At 43.6% G+C, this 17,038-nt stretch overlaps 1 protein-coding gene across 2 annotated transcripts in view; it reads left to right on the plus strand.

Annotated features, from left to right (window-relative positions):
* Positions 1 to 2,118: 2,118 nt before the first annotated feature.
* Positions 2,119 to 17,038, plus strand: part of Nsmce1 (NSE1 homolog, SMC5-SMC6 complex component) — a 29,919-nt gene continuing 14,999 nt past the window's right edge. Inside the window, exons 1-2 of one of the 2 annotated variants that reach the window (XM_020181984.2) lie at positions 2,119 to 2,261; positions 9,862 to 10,008. In XM_020181984.2, coding sequence (XP_020037573.1) covers positions 9,873 to 10,008 — 136 coding nt within the window. In that variant the 5' untranslated portion in view covers positions 2,119 to 2,261; positions 9,862 to 9,872. Of the gene's footprint in view, positions 2,262 to 2,437; positions 2,756 to 9,861; positions 10,009 to 17,038 lie in introns of those variants that run through there. The other variant, XM_020181986.2, reaches the window with a different exon arrangement.

Consider the following 17,038-nt stretch of genomic DNA (forward strand, 5'->3'; position numbering starts at 1 on the left):
TACCTACTGAGCCACCTCCCTGAGCCTTCCCTTCTCATTTATAAGCACTTTGTCTCAGTCCCACTTCCACCTGCCCATGCCATGGCAGGTCACTTCAAAGTGACCCCAAGTGCTTGACCTCTTGAGTTATCTGCACATGCTCAGCCACAGCCCATCAAGGAGGAAGCCAAACTTGACTTCTCTCTAAGGCCCCTGGGATGGGGACAGGGAGGGGGTCAGATAACTGTCATCTCTACAGTCTTAGTTTCAACCCTAGTTGGCACCTCCCTTTGGCATTCACCTTGACATCTGCTCTAAGCCTTTTGGCCTCCTCCTCTCAAATCCTCTAGCACCTCCTCTGCCCCTCTGTGTAAGCAGAATGACAGGGGACTTGCTTCTTGATGGAGAAAATAGAAAACAGCAGGGGTGAGCCTTCATTTGGCCACTTTCCCTCCTTTCCTCCTGTTTCAGAGGTGCGTCTCTTCTGCTCTTGGACTGGAGGAATCCCGCCTCCTTGTGTCCTTGTCCCCTTCCCCTCTTACCTGTTTTTATTTTATTGATTACTCCTTCTGGTCCTGACTCCTAAAGTCTCTTCCCAAACCTTACTCCCTTCACCTCCCCCACCTCCACTCTCACTCCTCTTGGGAGTCTGATCTAGCATCCTCTCTCTGCTCTTGCCGGCCATAAATTCTAAATCTGTGTCACCTGTTTTCTAGAACTCTCCAAAGCATGGACAATCCTGATCACATCCTACTTCTCAAAAGTCTCTCCTAAGTCTGATGCCTTTGATAACAGTTTTGAACCCTGATTCTTTCAACTTGCTTTCTTGGCTCTTTGATCCTAAAATGCTGCTGTTTCCAATTTATGGTCCTCAGTTTTTCTCTCTCTAAATACCAGGAAAACACATGCTTCACCAGGAAGCCCCCTTGGGGCCATCTTGCCCTATTTTTTCCAAGAGAAGTCAGAAATCCCTAGATTTTATGAGACAGCACAACTTTAAATGTTGATAATGAATTGAAAATTTTTATAAACTGCAGTATCTCCATAGGGCTTTTCTTCTCTTATTCCACTGCCCACAGCACTTGATAAAGTACCCTGTGAGCAGTGGTAGTTGACACTTAATTGAGGGCCCCAGGCACATCCTAAGTGGTTTGTGGTTTATCTTCACAATAACCCTATCAACAGCTGCTATTATTATCCCTGCTTTACATACGAGCCAAGCTTTTGAGGCTGCAGCTTGTTGTGTCTTTGTCCTGGAGGCTGGAGATTGAGTTCAAGGTCAGGGTCTCAATCTTGATCACCCCACTCCAGAGCTCAAGCTTTTAATCACTTACTCTGCTGCTTGCTTTCCCCATTCAACAGATTAGGAAACAGGTCCAGAGGGGTTACGAGGTTGCCCAAGTCCAAGTCCACAGGGGCGGTGAGAGACAGAGAACTCAGCTGTCTTCAGAGCTGGATCTGATTGATCAGATGTGAGCACTACCCACTATTCTAGAAGCTGTTCCCCTGCCCCGTCCAGAATACAAACATTTGTAAAATAAAAAGACCTGGACGTTCAGAGCCCCCTTTCCCTTCCAGTAATATGTTCCTTTCCTTCTCACAACAATCCCTAGGAAGATAATAGCTAACATTTAACCAGCGCTTCTAGGAGACACCGTTTCAAGCGCTAAGCAGCTGATAGGCATGATCTCTAATTTTAAATTTCAGAAGCACGGTAGTAGGGGTTAATGTCTCTATTTAACAGATGAAGAAACTGAGGCTCAGCAGCTCAGTGGCTTATTCACACTCAGGCCGAGCCAGCGTTGTAGCCCCGACGCCCTCAATCTTCCGCCGAGCCACGCTGGCCGTTCCACAGATGGGGGAAACTGAGGTCGGGGACAGGACGCCAGCGTGCCTGCAGGATCTCCGCCATCGAGTGGGGCGCGGAACGCACGCCCGCCCGTCCGGGTCCTGGGTCCCGGCTGCGTCTGCGGTGCGGAAGGAGAAGGGCGACCAGCGAAGGCCTCTTCCCGTAAGTACTCAGAGTCTTGCGGGAAACCGCATTAACTCAGGATCCAGCCCACGGGTCGTGAAATACCATGGCAACAGCGCGAGCGGAGGGTGTGCGTGTGGGGGTGAGGGATGGGAAGGAGGGAACGGAAATGCGTCACCCGACGGGCGCGGCGAACCTGACACAGCCACCAATAGAAGCGAGGAATTTGCGTTCGCCCCGCCCCGAAGGAGGGTCCGAGAAAGGCTTCCGGGCATAACTGCGTGCGCAGCCTGGGCTGTCCCGCGCTGTGGTGGGTAAAGGGCGCCTGGGCCGGAGGTGGTGGGGAAGGAAGAGGGGCGAACAGACAGACGAGGGGAGGGTCGAAGGGAAGTGGGCGAGACAGGTGGTGGGGTCGATGCTGGGGTCGCCCTGACTGCTGTGACGGAGTGAGGAACTGGGGGAGGTTCTGGCATCTCCATGCTGAGGAGAAAACCTAGGTTTACAGGGGAGCCGCACGGAGACCGCGGTCCAGTCTTCAACACATTTTATTTTATTTTTATTTTTTTAGAGTTAGGGTCTCACTATGTAGCCCAGGCTGACCTCGAACTTGCGATCCCCCTGCCTCAGCTTTCCGAGTGCTGGCATTACAGGCACGCGCCACCACGCCTGGCTTCCCCTTTTTAAATCATAATATTATTAGCTGGAGAAAGAAGTTCCTAGTTTTTATTATTAGGTGAAAGACGTGCAGTGCAAAATTCCACACCGATTACATCTGGGAAATTGCCGCCCTTGCTGACTGCCATGGTGGGTCCCGCCGCCCTCTGCTCCCCAAGATTTTGTTTACAGACCTTACTACTTTGTGCGAGGCCAACGGGGGATGGGCCCAGAACCCAGCATTTCCCGGGTCTTGGGAAGTTAAATGGGGTGTATATTCTGTGCTATGGTATACACTACTGAGCATCTCCGCTAAGTACATGCATATTTTCATCCCCTTGTTGTGGATTTGCTAACAACTCCAAATAACCCTGCTTTAGGTCAGGCCAAGTTGTCAGACGTAAGAAGGAAGGTCTGTTTTCAGACTCAGAATTGCAGATAAGAGACAGATCACAATTGTCCCTTTTTCTTGCTTGGCTGCCTTGAAAACAGGACTTAAACTGGAGGAAGGTGCTTTGGGACTGCCACCCTTTTCCTGGTCGCTAACTGTGTTGCCTGTACCCTCTGGCCTCAATTTCCTATCTGGAAAATGGAGTCAGTATTGCTTTGTTCATTACCTTGGGTGAGGAGCAAATAAGGTGCACGCCAGGCACCAACACTTGGTTTTGCACAAGGGCACGAGTGCTGTTAGTAAACTTTGCGTGTCACACAAACATTTCTATTTAAATTTTTTGGGTAGGTAATACATGTCTATGGTTAATCCCCGTTCTGCAGTCTCTCGACAGCCCATATAAGCAAGCATACCTTGTGTAACTTTCCATGCCCACTTCCTCCCCATCCCCAGATTACAGCATTTGCCAGTCCTGTACCTCTTCTCATTAACATGGGGCTATTTTGACATGATTCCATCTTTTTCTTTATTATATGTAACATACCTATGGAAGTGAGTAGAAATGTAAGTTTGAAGAACCAAAATAAACACCCTATGCCAACCCCCAAATTAAGATAGTAGGATATTGCCAAGCTTTGGTGGCTCACGCCTGTAATCCTAGCTACTTGGGAGGCTGAGATCAGGAAGACCATGGTTTGATTCCAGCCTGGGCAAATCAATAGACCCCTCCCCACCCCCCAATCTCCAAAATAACCAGAGCAAAATGGACTGGAGGTGTGGCTCAAGCAGTAGAGCACTTGCTTTGCAAGTGCAGGCCCTTAGTTCAAACCCCAGTCCCACCAAAAAAACTATATCCCCAAAGTTCCCATGAATCCTTTTCTCTCTTCCCCAAAAGATAACCACTGCCCTGAACATTGCAGTCCTCACCCCCTTGTTATTCTTTGTAGTTTGCACTGCCTGTCCATTTCTCTAATGAATGCAGTGTATGGTTTTGCTGCTTTTTTGGATTTTGTGTAAATGAGATCCTAACACATTTTGTGTGACCTGCTTTTTGCACATTATGTTTTGGAGAAGCGTCATGTCGATGTGACTAGCTCTGCTTCATCTCTGTTGTTTTGAATTCCATGGTGCAGTTATAGTTGCTGGATGTGGTGACGCAGTCATGTGTTTGCAGGCTTGTTATTACACAGTTCTTCTATAGCTGTGTTTCCTGGGGCAAATGTGGAAGTTTCTGTCCACAGGTTAGACATATATCTAACCCTGTATGGGTTTCTAGGGATATTCAAATTTGTTAATAACAAACAAATAGGTCATAAGAATTTGTACTCTACCAGCTGAGGGTGAAAGTTTCAGCCATAGCCCTCAACCATTCTTTAAACTGTGGTAGGTGAGACGTTATTTCTCTGTGTACATTGGCTCTATAACACTGAGACTGAGCATCTTTTTACTGCATTTATTAATCATTTGTGCATCCTTTTTTATTAAAGTTTCTGTTGTCCATTTTCTCTTACTGTTATTTTCCCATCCTGATCTGGAGTTCTTTATTCTCAGGATAAATTTTTGTGTATGTCAAATATCTCCTAGTTTGTAGACTTCCCTTCTCCCCCTCACCCCTTTTGGTAAAAGAGGTTCTTAACTTTTAGCAAAGTCGAATTTACCAGTGCATTCTTTTATGGTTTGTACTTTTTTTTTTTGGTGGTATGGGATTTGAACTTAGAACCTTGCTCTTGTTAAGCAGGTACTCTACCACTTGAGCCAGTCAGCCAGCCCTTGGTTTGTACTTTTTTAAAATAAACTCTTACCTTGAGTCATACACTCCTTATATTGTCATTCAAAAGTTTATAGTTTTTCCTGTCTTGTGACTGCATTTAGAAGTGGTTTCTGTATACAGTGTGAGGCCAGGGGGTCAAATTTCATGTTTTTTCACTTGGGGAATCAGGTGTCTTGGCACCTGTTATGGAAAAGTTTGCTTTGATCTGGAGTTCCATTTCTCCAGCGTGTCAGGTATTTGCGTGCATTTGTACTTCTCTTTTGGGAGTTCTCTGTTCTCTCCTGTTGGTCTTGTCAGTTCCTGTACCATTACCACAGTTTACTCATCATGATAGCTCAAGGGTAAATCTTCACATCTGTAGGACAAATCCTCCTACTTTTTTCTTTAAAAATGTCTGCTGTTTTAGGTTTTCTATGTAAATTTTAGAGTCATTTTGTCAAATCACAAAACAGATGCATTCACAAAGCCTGCTGGGATTTTGATCTGGCTTGTATTGATTTGATTGCATTGGATCAATTTGGATTGTAAAGTGTTTCCAACATTTCATCTTTATGTTGCTGTAGGCTTTTTGTAGCTGTCATTTAGTAGATGAAGGAAGTTTCTTTCTCCCTGGGGGTGTAGCTCAGTAGTAGGGTGCTTGCCTAACATTGATAAGGCCCTGGGTTCCATTCTCAGCACCACAACAAAAACAAATAAACAAATATCGTTATTCAAATGTGTTAAGTTTTTTAGGCGACTAAATGTTGAGTTTTATCAGCTATTTTTTCTGTGTTTATAAAAAGACCTTGTGTTTTTCCTTTTTTAAGGCAGTGACTTACACTGATGGGATTTCAGATGCTACCCCGTCACTAGAATACATCCAGCTATGTGGTACTGTTTCATTGTTTTTATGTAGCCAGATTAAGTTGCAGCTGTGCAACTTCTTCTGAAGTCCTTGTCAGTTTTAGTGTCCAGTTTACATCATCGTCATCAGATGATTCGGGAGGGTTGGCTCCATTTATGGCTCTGTTGTAGTGTGTGTGATATCTGTAAATGTTCCTAGAATGTTTGGAAGGATTTCCTTATAAATTTGTCATCACAGGACCTGAAGCTTTCTTTTCCTGTAGATGGATTTCTTGTAAAATGTTTTTAATGGTTTTAAGGCTGTTTAGGTTTTCAAATACTTTTTTTTTCAGCTTTGAATGAGTTTCCTGTGATTTTGTATATATTTAAAACTTAACATTGTTAGAAATGGTTGATGATTTTTAAAGAAAGTTTATCATCTACAATTAGTGTATCTTTTTTATTACAAATATTGTTTATTTGCAAATGTTCTTAGAAAAATCTTACCACTTTCTGCCTAGCTGGGATGACAGGTGTGTGCCACTATATCCATTTTTTTTTTATTTTATTATTTTTTTTTTTCATTTTTCTTTTATTATTCATATGTGCATACAAGGCTTGGTTTATTTCTCCCCCCTGACCCCACCCCCTCCCTTACCACCCACTCCACCCCCTCCCGCTCCCCCCCTCAATACCCAGCAGAAACTATTTTGCCCTTATCTCTAATTTTGTTGTAGAGAGAGTATAAGCAATAATAGGAAGGAACAAGGGGTTTTGCTGGTTGAGATAAGGATAGCTATACAGGGCATTGACTCACATTGATTTCCTGTGCGTGGGTGTTACCTTCTAGGTTAATTCTTTTTAATCTAACCTTTTCTCTAGTTCCTGGTCTCCTTTTCCTATTGGCCTCAGTTGCTTTAAGGTATCTGCTTTAGTTTCTCTGCATTAAGGGCAACAAATGCTAGCTAGTTTTTTAGGTGTCTTACCTATCCTCACCCCTCCCTTGTGTGCTCTCGCTTTTATCATGTGCTCATAGTCCAAAAAAAAAAAAAAAAAAAATGGATATAGTGGCACACACCTGTCATCCCAGCTAGGCAGAAAGTGGTAAGATTTTTCTAAGAACATTTGCAAATAAACAATATTTGTAATAAAAAAGATACACTAATTGTAGATGATAAACTTTCTTTAAAAATCATCAACCATTTCTAACAATGTTAAGTTTTAAATATATACAAAATCACAGGAAACTCATTCAAAGCTGAAAAAAAAAGTATTTGAAAACCTAAACAGCCTTAAAACCATTAGAAAAATCTTACCACTTTCTGCCTAGCTGGGATGACAGGTGTGTGCCACTATATCCATTTTTTTTTTAAATTGGTTGAGATGGTATCTCACAAACTTCTTTTATGCCAAGGCAGACGTCAAACCACAGTCCTCCTTCTCATAGCCTCCTGAGTAGCTATGATTATAGGTGTGAGCCACCATGCCCAGCTTATAGTTAGGTTTTATTCATTATTTATCTGTTAAGTTTTTAAATCTGGTCTAAAGTCCTTGTATTTGAATTGCAACATTTAGTCCATTTTTCTTCATTGTTATTACTAATAATTGAATTTGTTTTCCTTACTTTTGTTGGAGAAGGTAAAACAGGTTGTTTTACCTGTTGTCTGTTTTTTAGCTCCTTTATTACCTTCTTGAGGATAAAAAATAATTTTTTATTATTTTCCTTTACTGATTTGGAAATTATGTGCTCTATTTCAGTGTTTTTAAAGAGGGTTGGTTACTCCAGAAATTGTAAAATGCAAGTGCGAAATTCATAAATGTTTTGATTCTTATCATGACTATCACAAGGATTTTCGAACAGTAATTGCAGTGGCTACTTATCTCCTAATTTATATACTGTTACTTTGTGTATTTTATTTATTTTTTTTGCAGTACTGGGGTTGGAACCCAGGGCTTATACTTTGAGCTACTCCACCAGCCCTTTTTTGTGAAGGGTTTTTTAAGATAGGGTCTCATGGAACTATTTGCGTCTGGCTGGCTTCAAACTGCAGTCCTTCTGATCTCTGTTTCCTGAGTAGCTAGGATTACAGTGTGAGTCACTGGCACCAGCTGTATTTTATTAAAAAAAAAATCTCACAAATACTCCTTTTGCTGTTTCATACCTTCATAAATCAACTTGAATTTAGCTACACATTTGCTAGTTTCTTTGCTTCCATTCTACCCTGTCTTGTAGACCTTACAACTGGTATCCCTTTCTTCCTGAGATAGATGCTTTGGAATTTCCTGTGGTCACTTACTCTTTGAGTAAGTGGTTTGGTTCAGTCTGAGCTGGCCCTGCGTGATGCTCTCCCAGCATTGAAGGTGTTTTCCTACTGCCACAGACTTCCATAGCTGTTGTTGTGAAGTTGGCTGTCAGCCTAATTGTTGCTCTTTTGAAAGTATTGTGCCCTGTTTGGTTGCTGTTAGTCTTTGATATTCTGTCCTTTTCTGTGATAGGCCTAGGTGACAGTTATTAAGTTTTTCCTGCTTGAGATTTGATGGGAACCACGATGTCTTTGATTCTTATCATTTGTCTCCACTGCCAAACCTCACTAATATCCTGGTCCCCTGTTGCTGAGTCCTTTTAGTAGACTGCTTACTGGACTCTGCCTCCCATTTCTTTCCTCTCTGCCTCTGTGGTCCCAAAGCAGGTAACTCTCTTAAAACACACCTTGGCTAATGTCATCTTCCTGTTATAAGACCTTTAGTTTGAGATGCTTAGTTCCAAAGTTTCTAAGATAAAAGTGTATGGTCTGTACTGTCAAAACTAGATGATCTAGCAGCCAACTGGAGAAAACGTGGAAGTTCCTGTCTCCAGCATGTTGTGTCACTGTGCCCCTTGACAAATAAGTATGAAAGAGTGGAACAGATAAACAAAGGTACCTGACCTATGAATAGGAAGTCACCTTGCTGCATAGCTGCTTGTGTGGCTGAGGGAGCGGGGGCTGAGTTTGATGCTCAGGTGTGTGGTTTGTATGACTGTGGCCTGCACCATCAAAACCAGATGATCGACAAAGAGAAGGAGCTGAGGGAGGATGAGAATTGAGGATGGCAGAAGGAAAGAATGAGTGTAATTTGGATTTGTTGAGGTGGAGATGCTGGTGAGATACTCCCAAAGATGTCTAGTAGGCAGTCAGAGAAAAGTGGCCATGAGACAGTGAATCTCCCAAGCTCACAGGGCCAGCTGATGATGCCGTTCAGAAGGAGCAGCATATCTTTTATGTGCCAAGTTCTCAGCAAGGCCTTGGAGGCCACATTTTACTTAAACTTCATCGTATGCCTTCAGGAGGCTGAGCGTGTCAGCTAAAAATTTCTCTGTGCTCTGTTTGCTTAAGGTAACAGGAAATTGCTTTTCAGATCATGGAATCTCCTGAAGTGAACTCTAATACCTCAGAATTCCAAGCCCCCATCGCAGCCAGAAGCTCCTGGATAGGTGCCCAGGAATCTGTATTTTTAATATGCACGTTAGACAATTCTTAAGATCAGACAGGTCTGGCAAGTTCTGGTCTACTGCCACCTGTTTCTCTTCAAACCCACACTTAGTCACACTCAGTCACCTCTCTGGCAGGAGCAGGTATCATACATTTATCAGCTCTGATCTCGGTGGTTTGTGGAAAGACACCATTGTATTAGAAAGTAGAGATTGTACAAACAGTTCACTATCCTCCTGTGGCAGGAGGTTTATGAGAGATTTGGGGAGAGGAGAAGGAAACCAACATTAAGTGCTTAACTAGCAATTTTCTAGGCAGTGAATGTTATTATAATTTTATAGGGAGAACACAGGGCCTCAGCTAAATTTCTCCAGGGTCATAGATCTGGTAAGTGGCTGCACCAAGTTCAGAGTTGGAATCTTTGTTCCATTAGTAAACTAGCTAGCTCTTGCTCCTGTGTTTATGGGTTGTTCTGTGTATCAACTCATTTAATCATTGTAACAATTCTTTGGAGGCTGTTTCTGTCATTATTTCCACTTTGCAGATCAGAACCCAGAGCACATGGAAATTGCCCATTGTCATATGTGAGGCCTTCATCCCAGGTGTTCTGGTTCCAGAATCTCACCATTGCTGAGATCTAACATGCCTAGCCCGATTCCTGTTGTTTTCACTTTTGTAGTCATCAGCACAAGGAACTTAATTTTTAAAACCATTAAGAAGTTTTTCTTTGATAAATTAATACAAAACCTCTGATGTTGCTTTTGGCATGCTTGGGGATGATTAGATTTCACTTCTATTTCAGCTCCTGCAGCCATGCAGGGCACCACGAGAAGAACGGGTGTCATGACTGACGTCCACCGACGGTTCCTCCAGTTGCTGATGACTCACGGTGTGCTGGAGGAATGGGATGTTAAACGCTTGCAGAAGCACTGCTATCAGGTCCATGACCGTAAGTGTTGCTTCCCTGTTCCCAGTGTGCCCTGGTACTGTGTTGACTGGGGACTAGTGACAGAGCTACAGTACCAACCAGAATCCTAACCTGAGCATTCAAATCTCTTTACAGTCTTTTACAACATATCTTTGAAATCTCATCTTCCATGTTTTTCTCACAGTATTTAACCCAGTAGGTAGAAGTTTGGACTTTGAAGCTGTAAAGTCATGGTTTACACCAGGGCTCTGTTGTGTACTCCAGCCTCAGTTTCCTTGTCTGTAAAATGGGGATAGTAGTTGTATGTAACACATAGGGTGGTTCAGAGAGTGAAGAGTGGTGATACATGCAGAAGACTGAGCATAGGAAAAGACCTCAGTAGGCTAGTGTTAGTAGAGGGGAGCCAGAAAAAGTGCCAGCCACAAGCATTCAGAGCATCCTCTCAGTGGGACCCTGGAGGTGAAAATAAGATAATTGTGTGAGCATACAGGGCTGGGTCACTGGCGGGAACAGTTGAAGTAGTACAGTCAATGCAGTTAGGTCAGTAAAATCAGTGTCGGCTGCTTGTTGAGTTCAGTCAATATGGGGAGAGCTTGTTGAATGAAAACGAGAGATGTTATTGTATGATGTCATTGTATTAAGTTTTTAAAAGTACCAAAACATTTCCTCTGCTTATGCACACCCCTGTAAGTACAAGTACAAAAGTGGATGGAAGGATGTTCAGTGCACTTGGAGGAGTTTGCTTTCAGGCAGGGGCAGGAGTGGGTGGTCAGTAAAAGTGAAGGGACACTTCTTCATGCAAGCATGACATTCTTAGCATAGTCTTAACAGGTGTCACTCTGATTCATGGGAGTACAAGTGTTTGGTTTTTGTTTTGCATTTCTGTCTTTCCCTTTGTACTTTAAAGTTTCAAAAGAAAAATGGAAAAAAGTAAGACAGAGATGAGCCAAACCAAGAGGAGTGAGAAAAGGGGTGTGGGAGTTGGGGGGCACAAAGTACGTGGGTGAGTAGACATGAGAAAAAGTGCCATGTTTAGATCACTGCAATTCCTGCAGCATGATAGAAGTGGAGGTGGGATCCCAGAATGGAGGATGAGGAGGAAGGAGAGGCAGAGTATAGAAACAAGTGCTCTTTCAAAAGGGGCAGAGAAGAAAGATGAGGGACGGCGGCGTAAGTGTGTACTCCAGAGCCATGGTGCACTGAGCTCTGTAGGAAAGCCTGGGAGCCCACAGATGTGCAGGACCGAGTTAGGGGTGCAGAGCCCTGCGGTAGGGAAGCCTGCTGACCTGTGTCTACTGCTGTGAAACAGATCATGGAAGGTCTTGACAGGGGCATGGAAAGAGAGTACTTGCTTCTGGTGTGTGGGCTTCCAGATCACCAAGAATGATCTGAACACCATAGGAATGGCCTCACCTAACTCTGTGCACGGTGCAGACCTCTTGGTGAACTTGGAGCAGGGAAGTCCGGTGATTGGTGTTGACTTGAAAGCTGTCCCTCTAGTGAAATCTACATGCTGGAGTTGCTGGACCGGGGAGGACAGGGACCTTGAAGGATGGATTCTACCTGTCCACCTTGCTTCTCTTGCTCTTTAAGAGCCCCCAGTGGCCTCCAGAGATGGGCATAAGACAGTCTCTCATCTATTCTTATAGCTACATGATAGTTCATTGCTTCTTCCTTTTAGTTTCTCTTATAAGTCCTGAATATGAGCTTTAACTTTGATGGGGAAGTTTTATAGTTCAGTGCAAGGAGTCATATGATACCTTAGTACTCAGAATGAAAGTGTTTTTGCCTTTATTTGACCTTTAAAATCTTATTTAGGAAAGTCCTGTAGAATGTGTCTAGGAATTGACTCTTTGTGGGGGATACGTTCCAAGCCCCCCCAGTGTAGGTCTGAAACTACAGCTAGTACCAACTTCTATATGTGCTGTTTTTTCTAAAGTTTAATGTGTAAGTTAGGCTTCATGAAAGATTAACAAGAGTAACTAATAATAAATAGAGCAGTTATGATATGCTGTAATAAAAGTTATGTGAATTTGTGCTCTTGCTCTCTGTCATAGTATCTTATTATAATGTATTGACCCTGACTGTGGTTGACCTCAGGTAACTAAAGAAGCAAACAGCAAAAGCAGGAGTAAGGTGGGAGGGACGGCTGCATTTTTCACACATTATGTATCATTTCTTTGCATCCAGATGGGGTTATGGTGGGGTGAGCAAGATGTAGGTATAGTCTGTTTTCTCCTATCTGGCATTAATAATAATAATAATAATAAAGCTTGTTCTCAAGCATCCTTGTTACTAGAGAGATATTGAAACAAGTTATGATGGAAAGAAAAATAAGTACAAGACTCAGAATTGTAACTCTTCTACATTTTTTGAAGAGATGCCCAGGAAAATCCCTTGTAGCAACTAGAAATATTCTTTCTCAGAGAACTGTGAGACAGAGGAGTGATTGAAACTGCAAGCCACTCGAGTTGCCATTTCCCTTGGCTAGTCCAGTTGTCAAAGCACTCCTTATTTTGGACTTTTGTTTGGGCTGTCTTTTTACTGTTCTTAAGGGAGAAACATTCCATATACTTCCAGGTAGGAAAGAGTTTAGACTTAATTCTGAATCTCTGGTGTAAGCCTTGGACCTGGCCTTTCAAAAAGGTGCTGGCGACCTGCATTTTTGGAGAACTTTAGATTCTGTCCTGGGGTTGTGTCCATATACATGTTAGTTCATCTAGCAGAGCTTACCAAGAATCTATGTGAGCCAGGCCATGCTAGTGACTGGTGATGAAGAGACAGTGTTTGTTTTACCTTGGATCTCGTGAGTCATACAGACAAGGAGTCAGATGATCCCAGTAAAAGCCCTTTCATGTAGCAAGCACAGGAAGTCCAGAGAGCAGTGTTGGAGAAGACTTAGGTTTGAGGATTTCCGGTTTAGCCATGATGGAGTAACAGGGACCCTGTTACACCTCCCTGCCTAAAATAGTCCAGAAGTAGACAAGGTATAGGAAACTGGACATTAGTCAGTGGAGGGCAGTGATGTCTTGAGAGGCAGGCAGGGAGAGCTTCTTTCCCTCCTGACATGACGTGATACATTTCAGGTCCTCTTCCCTCTGTGGATGTTAACTGGGTGTGTAATGGTACCCTTAAGCTCTGACGCTGTCTCCCTGACTGAACTCAGATCCCACCAGCTGGGGCTCAGTCCTACAGGCTGCCCACGTCCCGTGGCTGTTGAAGCCTTGGGTCACCTGCACTTCTGATTGACTGTCTGCAAATCAGGGGTTTCCATGACCCGCTTCTGTTTGGTGAATTGCTAGATGACTCACTAAACTCAGGAATATACTCCTCTTACACTTACTGGTTTATTCTAAAAGGGTATAACTCAGAAATAGTCAATAGAAGAAATGCAGAGGACAAGGTAAGGGAGGTGGGGTGGTGTGGAACTCCCATGCCCTCTAAGTGTACCACCTCCTTGGCACCTCATTGTGCTTGTTCCCCTGGAGTCCTTGTGTCCCATTGTTTAGGGGTGTTAGGGAGCTTTCCTTACAGAGGCACAATTGATTAACCTTTGGCCAGCTGTGATTAACTCAATCTCTAGTTCCTCTCCTCGTTCTAAAGATTGGGAGTGAGGCTGAAAGTTGTAAGCTTCTAGTCCAGACTATGTCTCTGGTGACCTAGCTACCTAGGGGCCTATCAGGAGTTGCCTCTTGAGAACAAAAGGTGGTCCTATTACTGTCCTCACGCAGAACCTTCCAAGGGCGTTAGCAGTGCTGTGCCAGGAAGTAGAGACAAAGTCACTTACAGTGGGGGCGTGCTGCAGTTGCTTGCAGCTCACTGCCTTCCAGAGTTCTCAGCTGTGGAGCCAGGACCCAGGCAGAGCTAGGCAGACCCCGAACTGAGATGGAGGTGAGAGTGCAGAGGGCCAAGGCAGCTGGGGCTTGCAGAACAGAATCCTCATATTTGTGTATAATGCGGGAGAGAGAAAATGCCAGAGAGTTCCAGAGGAACTGAGGATTGATCAGCAGGGGGTCCCTGAGACCAGGGAAGAAGAAGGTGTGCAGAGGACTGGGTGTGGTGCCTGTTCTGGGCTCGGTAGCTTCTACTGAATGTGTCAGTACAGGTTGAGCATTCCAAATTCTAAACCCAAATGCTCCAAAGTCTAAAATTTGTTGAGCACCACCATGATACACAGGTGGAAAGTCTACACCACAAATCTTTCACACACAAAGTTCTTTAAAATATAAAGGTATAAAATCAGCCGGGTGCCAGTGGCTCACACCTGTAATCCTAGCTACTTAGGAGGCAGAGATCAGGAGGATCAAGGTTTGAGGCCAGCCAGGGCAAATAGTTCCTTGAGACCCTATCGTGGAAAACCCTTCACCAAAAAAAAAATAGGGCTGGTGGGAGTGGCTCAAGGTGAAGGCCCCGAGTTCATACCCCAGAACCTCAAAAAAAAAAAAAAAAAAAAAATATATATATATATAAAATCACCTTCAGGCTATGTGCACAAGGTGCATATGAAACATAAGTGAATTTGTGTTTACATTTCTGTCCCATCCTTGATGTATCTCATTATGTATATGCAAATATTCCAGAATCTGAAAAAATTCCAAAATTCAAAACATGTCTTTTCCCAAGCATTTCAGATAAGGGGTCTTCAACCTGTAATACTAATTGTGCCCTAACTCTTCCAGCAAATTGAAGAGAAGGGAACACCTCGCAGCTTGTTTTATGAGGCCTGTGTTATTCTGTTTACCTAAAGACATTGCAAGAAAATAAATCACAGACAAGATGCCTCATGAATATAGATGCTAAAATTCTAACCCAAAGATGTGTAAAAAGGATGATATGTGATCAGGTGGAGTTTATCCCAAGAATGCATGGTCACTTTAGTATTTGAAAGTCAATCAGCATAATTCATTGTGTTAACAAACTGAGAAAAATCATATGTTAGGTGACAAAAATTTAGTATCTACCTGGACTGACACAGCAGAAGTTTCTCATAGACCAAAGGAGTCAGAAGGCTGGGTGCAGTGGCTCACACCTATAATCCCAGCTACTCTGGAAGTGGAGATTGAGAGGATCATGGTTTGAGACTGGTCTAGGCAAAAAGTGAGACCCCCATCTCAACCAACAGGGCAGGTTTGGTGGGGCATGACTGTAACCCCAGCTACATGGGAGGCTGTAGATACGATCACAGCCCAAGACTAGCTCTATCTGAAAAATAACTAAAGCAGAAAAGGGTTAGGGACATGCAAGTGGCAGAACACCTATTGAGCAAGCATGAGGCTCTGAGTTCAAACCCCAGTACTGCCAAAATAACTACGTAAAAAAATAAAAATAAAGGGACATAAATAGGATACACAGGACCTCAAGGCTCTGACTGGGAGCAAAATGCCAACAACTGCTTGTACAGAGTTAAAAAATCTATACCTGATGAGCACTCTTTGCAGCTGGGTGTGGTGGGCATCCTGTCATTCCAGCATTCAGGAGCTGAGGCAGGAAAAGTGAGAGTTCCAGGCCAGCCTGAGCTACATAGTGAGATCCTGTCTCAGATAAAGAGAAGGTGTGGATAAACTACATTTCAAAATTAAAAACTTTAAACTCTTTAAAATACACTGTCACTAGCTGAAAGTGGTGCTGTGTGCCTGTGTCCCAGCTGCTCAGGAGGCTGAGGCAGGAGGGTCCCTTGAGCCCAGGAGCTTGAGACCAGCCTGGGCAACATAGGGGACGCTGTCATTTTAAAAAACAAAAATACTGTTTTGAGAATGAAAAGAAAATACTGGGGAAAATAATTGCAAATCACGTATCTGATAAATGACTAATATCCAGAAGTAGACTCAACAATAAAAACATACAACCTGATTAAAAAAGAGGCCAAAAGATTTGCAGAGACACTTTCAGGAAGTTGTACGGATCACAGATAAGCACATGAAAATGCCTCAGCCTTAGCGTCAAGGACTTGCAGGGGAGCACTACAGTGAGAGTGACTAAAAAGAAAAGATGACACAACAAGGGCTGGCAAGAATGTGTGGCAGGGCAGTGGGCACGGAGGCCTGGAGCTCTTGTCTGCACTGTGGGGAGGGTCAGATGTGCGGCCCCATGGGAAAACAGGCGGCAGTTCCATGGGCCCCTGCACTCCCAACAAATGAGTCCTGACTAATGCAGTGAAAGTGCTCCAGCTTGACTCTTTCAATACATTTAGACCATTCCAAGGTCCTTTCTGTGGCTATAGAAATTTTAGGGTCAGCTTGTCAATTTTTACCCAAAAAATGTCTGCTGGGATTTTGATAGGGTCTGCATTTGAATTTATATGCTAATTCCATAATTGCCAACTTGTCCAATCCATAAGCAAGCAGTGTTTCTCCATTTTTAGATCTTTAATTCCCTAAGCAATGTGTTATAGATTTCAGTATACAAATCTTGTATTTCCTTACTACATTTGTAAAATAACTACCACATGAGGACACATGTCTGCACAGAACCATTCAGAGTGGCCTTCCTTGAGGACTGTGGTATCCATGTAATGCAACACTACTTGGTCAGAGCAGAGACTCAGCCAGTACCACATGCTGCAGTACCACATGCTGCAGTACCACACGTTGCAGTACCACTGAATCTCAAGTGATGATGCTGAGTAGAAGAAGCCAGACAAAAGAGAGCATGTACTGTGCGGGTCCATTTATGCAGAGTTGTAGATGAGTGTGCTCGCCTGTGGTGGGAGTAGTAGCTCAGTGGTTGTCTGGGGGTCGTGCCGGGGAAGGAGTTGTGGAGGGGAGGGAGAGATTACCCAGAGGCATGGGGAAGCTGGGCAGGTGATGGGTATTTTTATCATCTTGATTGTGCTGTGGCTTCATAGGTGCTCACTCAGCCCTTACTAACATACATTTTAAGTATGGGCACTGTATTGTGTGTCAGTTGACCCTCAACAGACCTGAAAATGTGAACTTGAATCCACTTTGCTCCTTGGTAGCTGTGAGAGCTTGGTTAAGTCACTAGCCTGGGAACCTCAGTTTCTCTAGCTGTCAAGTGGGGTTAGAAATATTTGCAAAGGTGGAGAATGTAA

The sequence above is a fragment of the Castor canadensis genome, chromosome 17 (assembly GCF_047511655.1).
Source record: "Castor canadensis chromosome 17, mCasCan1.hap1v2, whole genome shotgun sequence".
In the NCBI taxonomy this organism is placed as follows: Eukaryota; Metazoa; Chordata; class Mammalia; order Rodentia; family Castoridae; genus Castor; species Castor canadensis.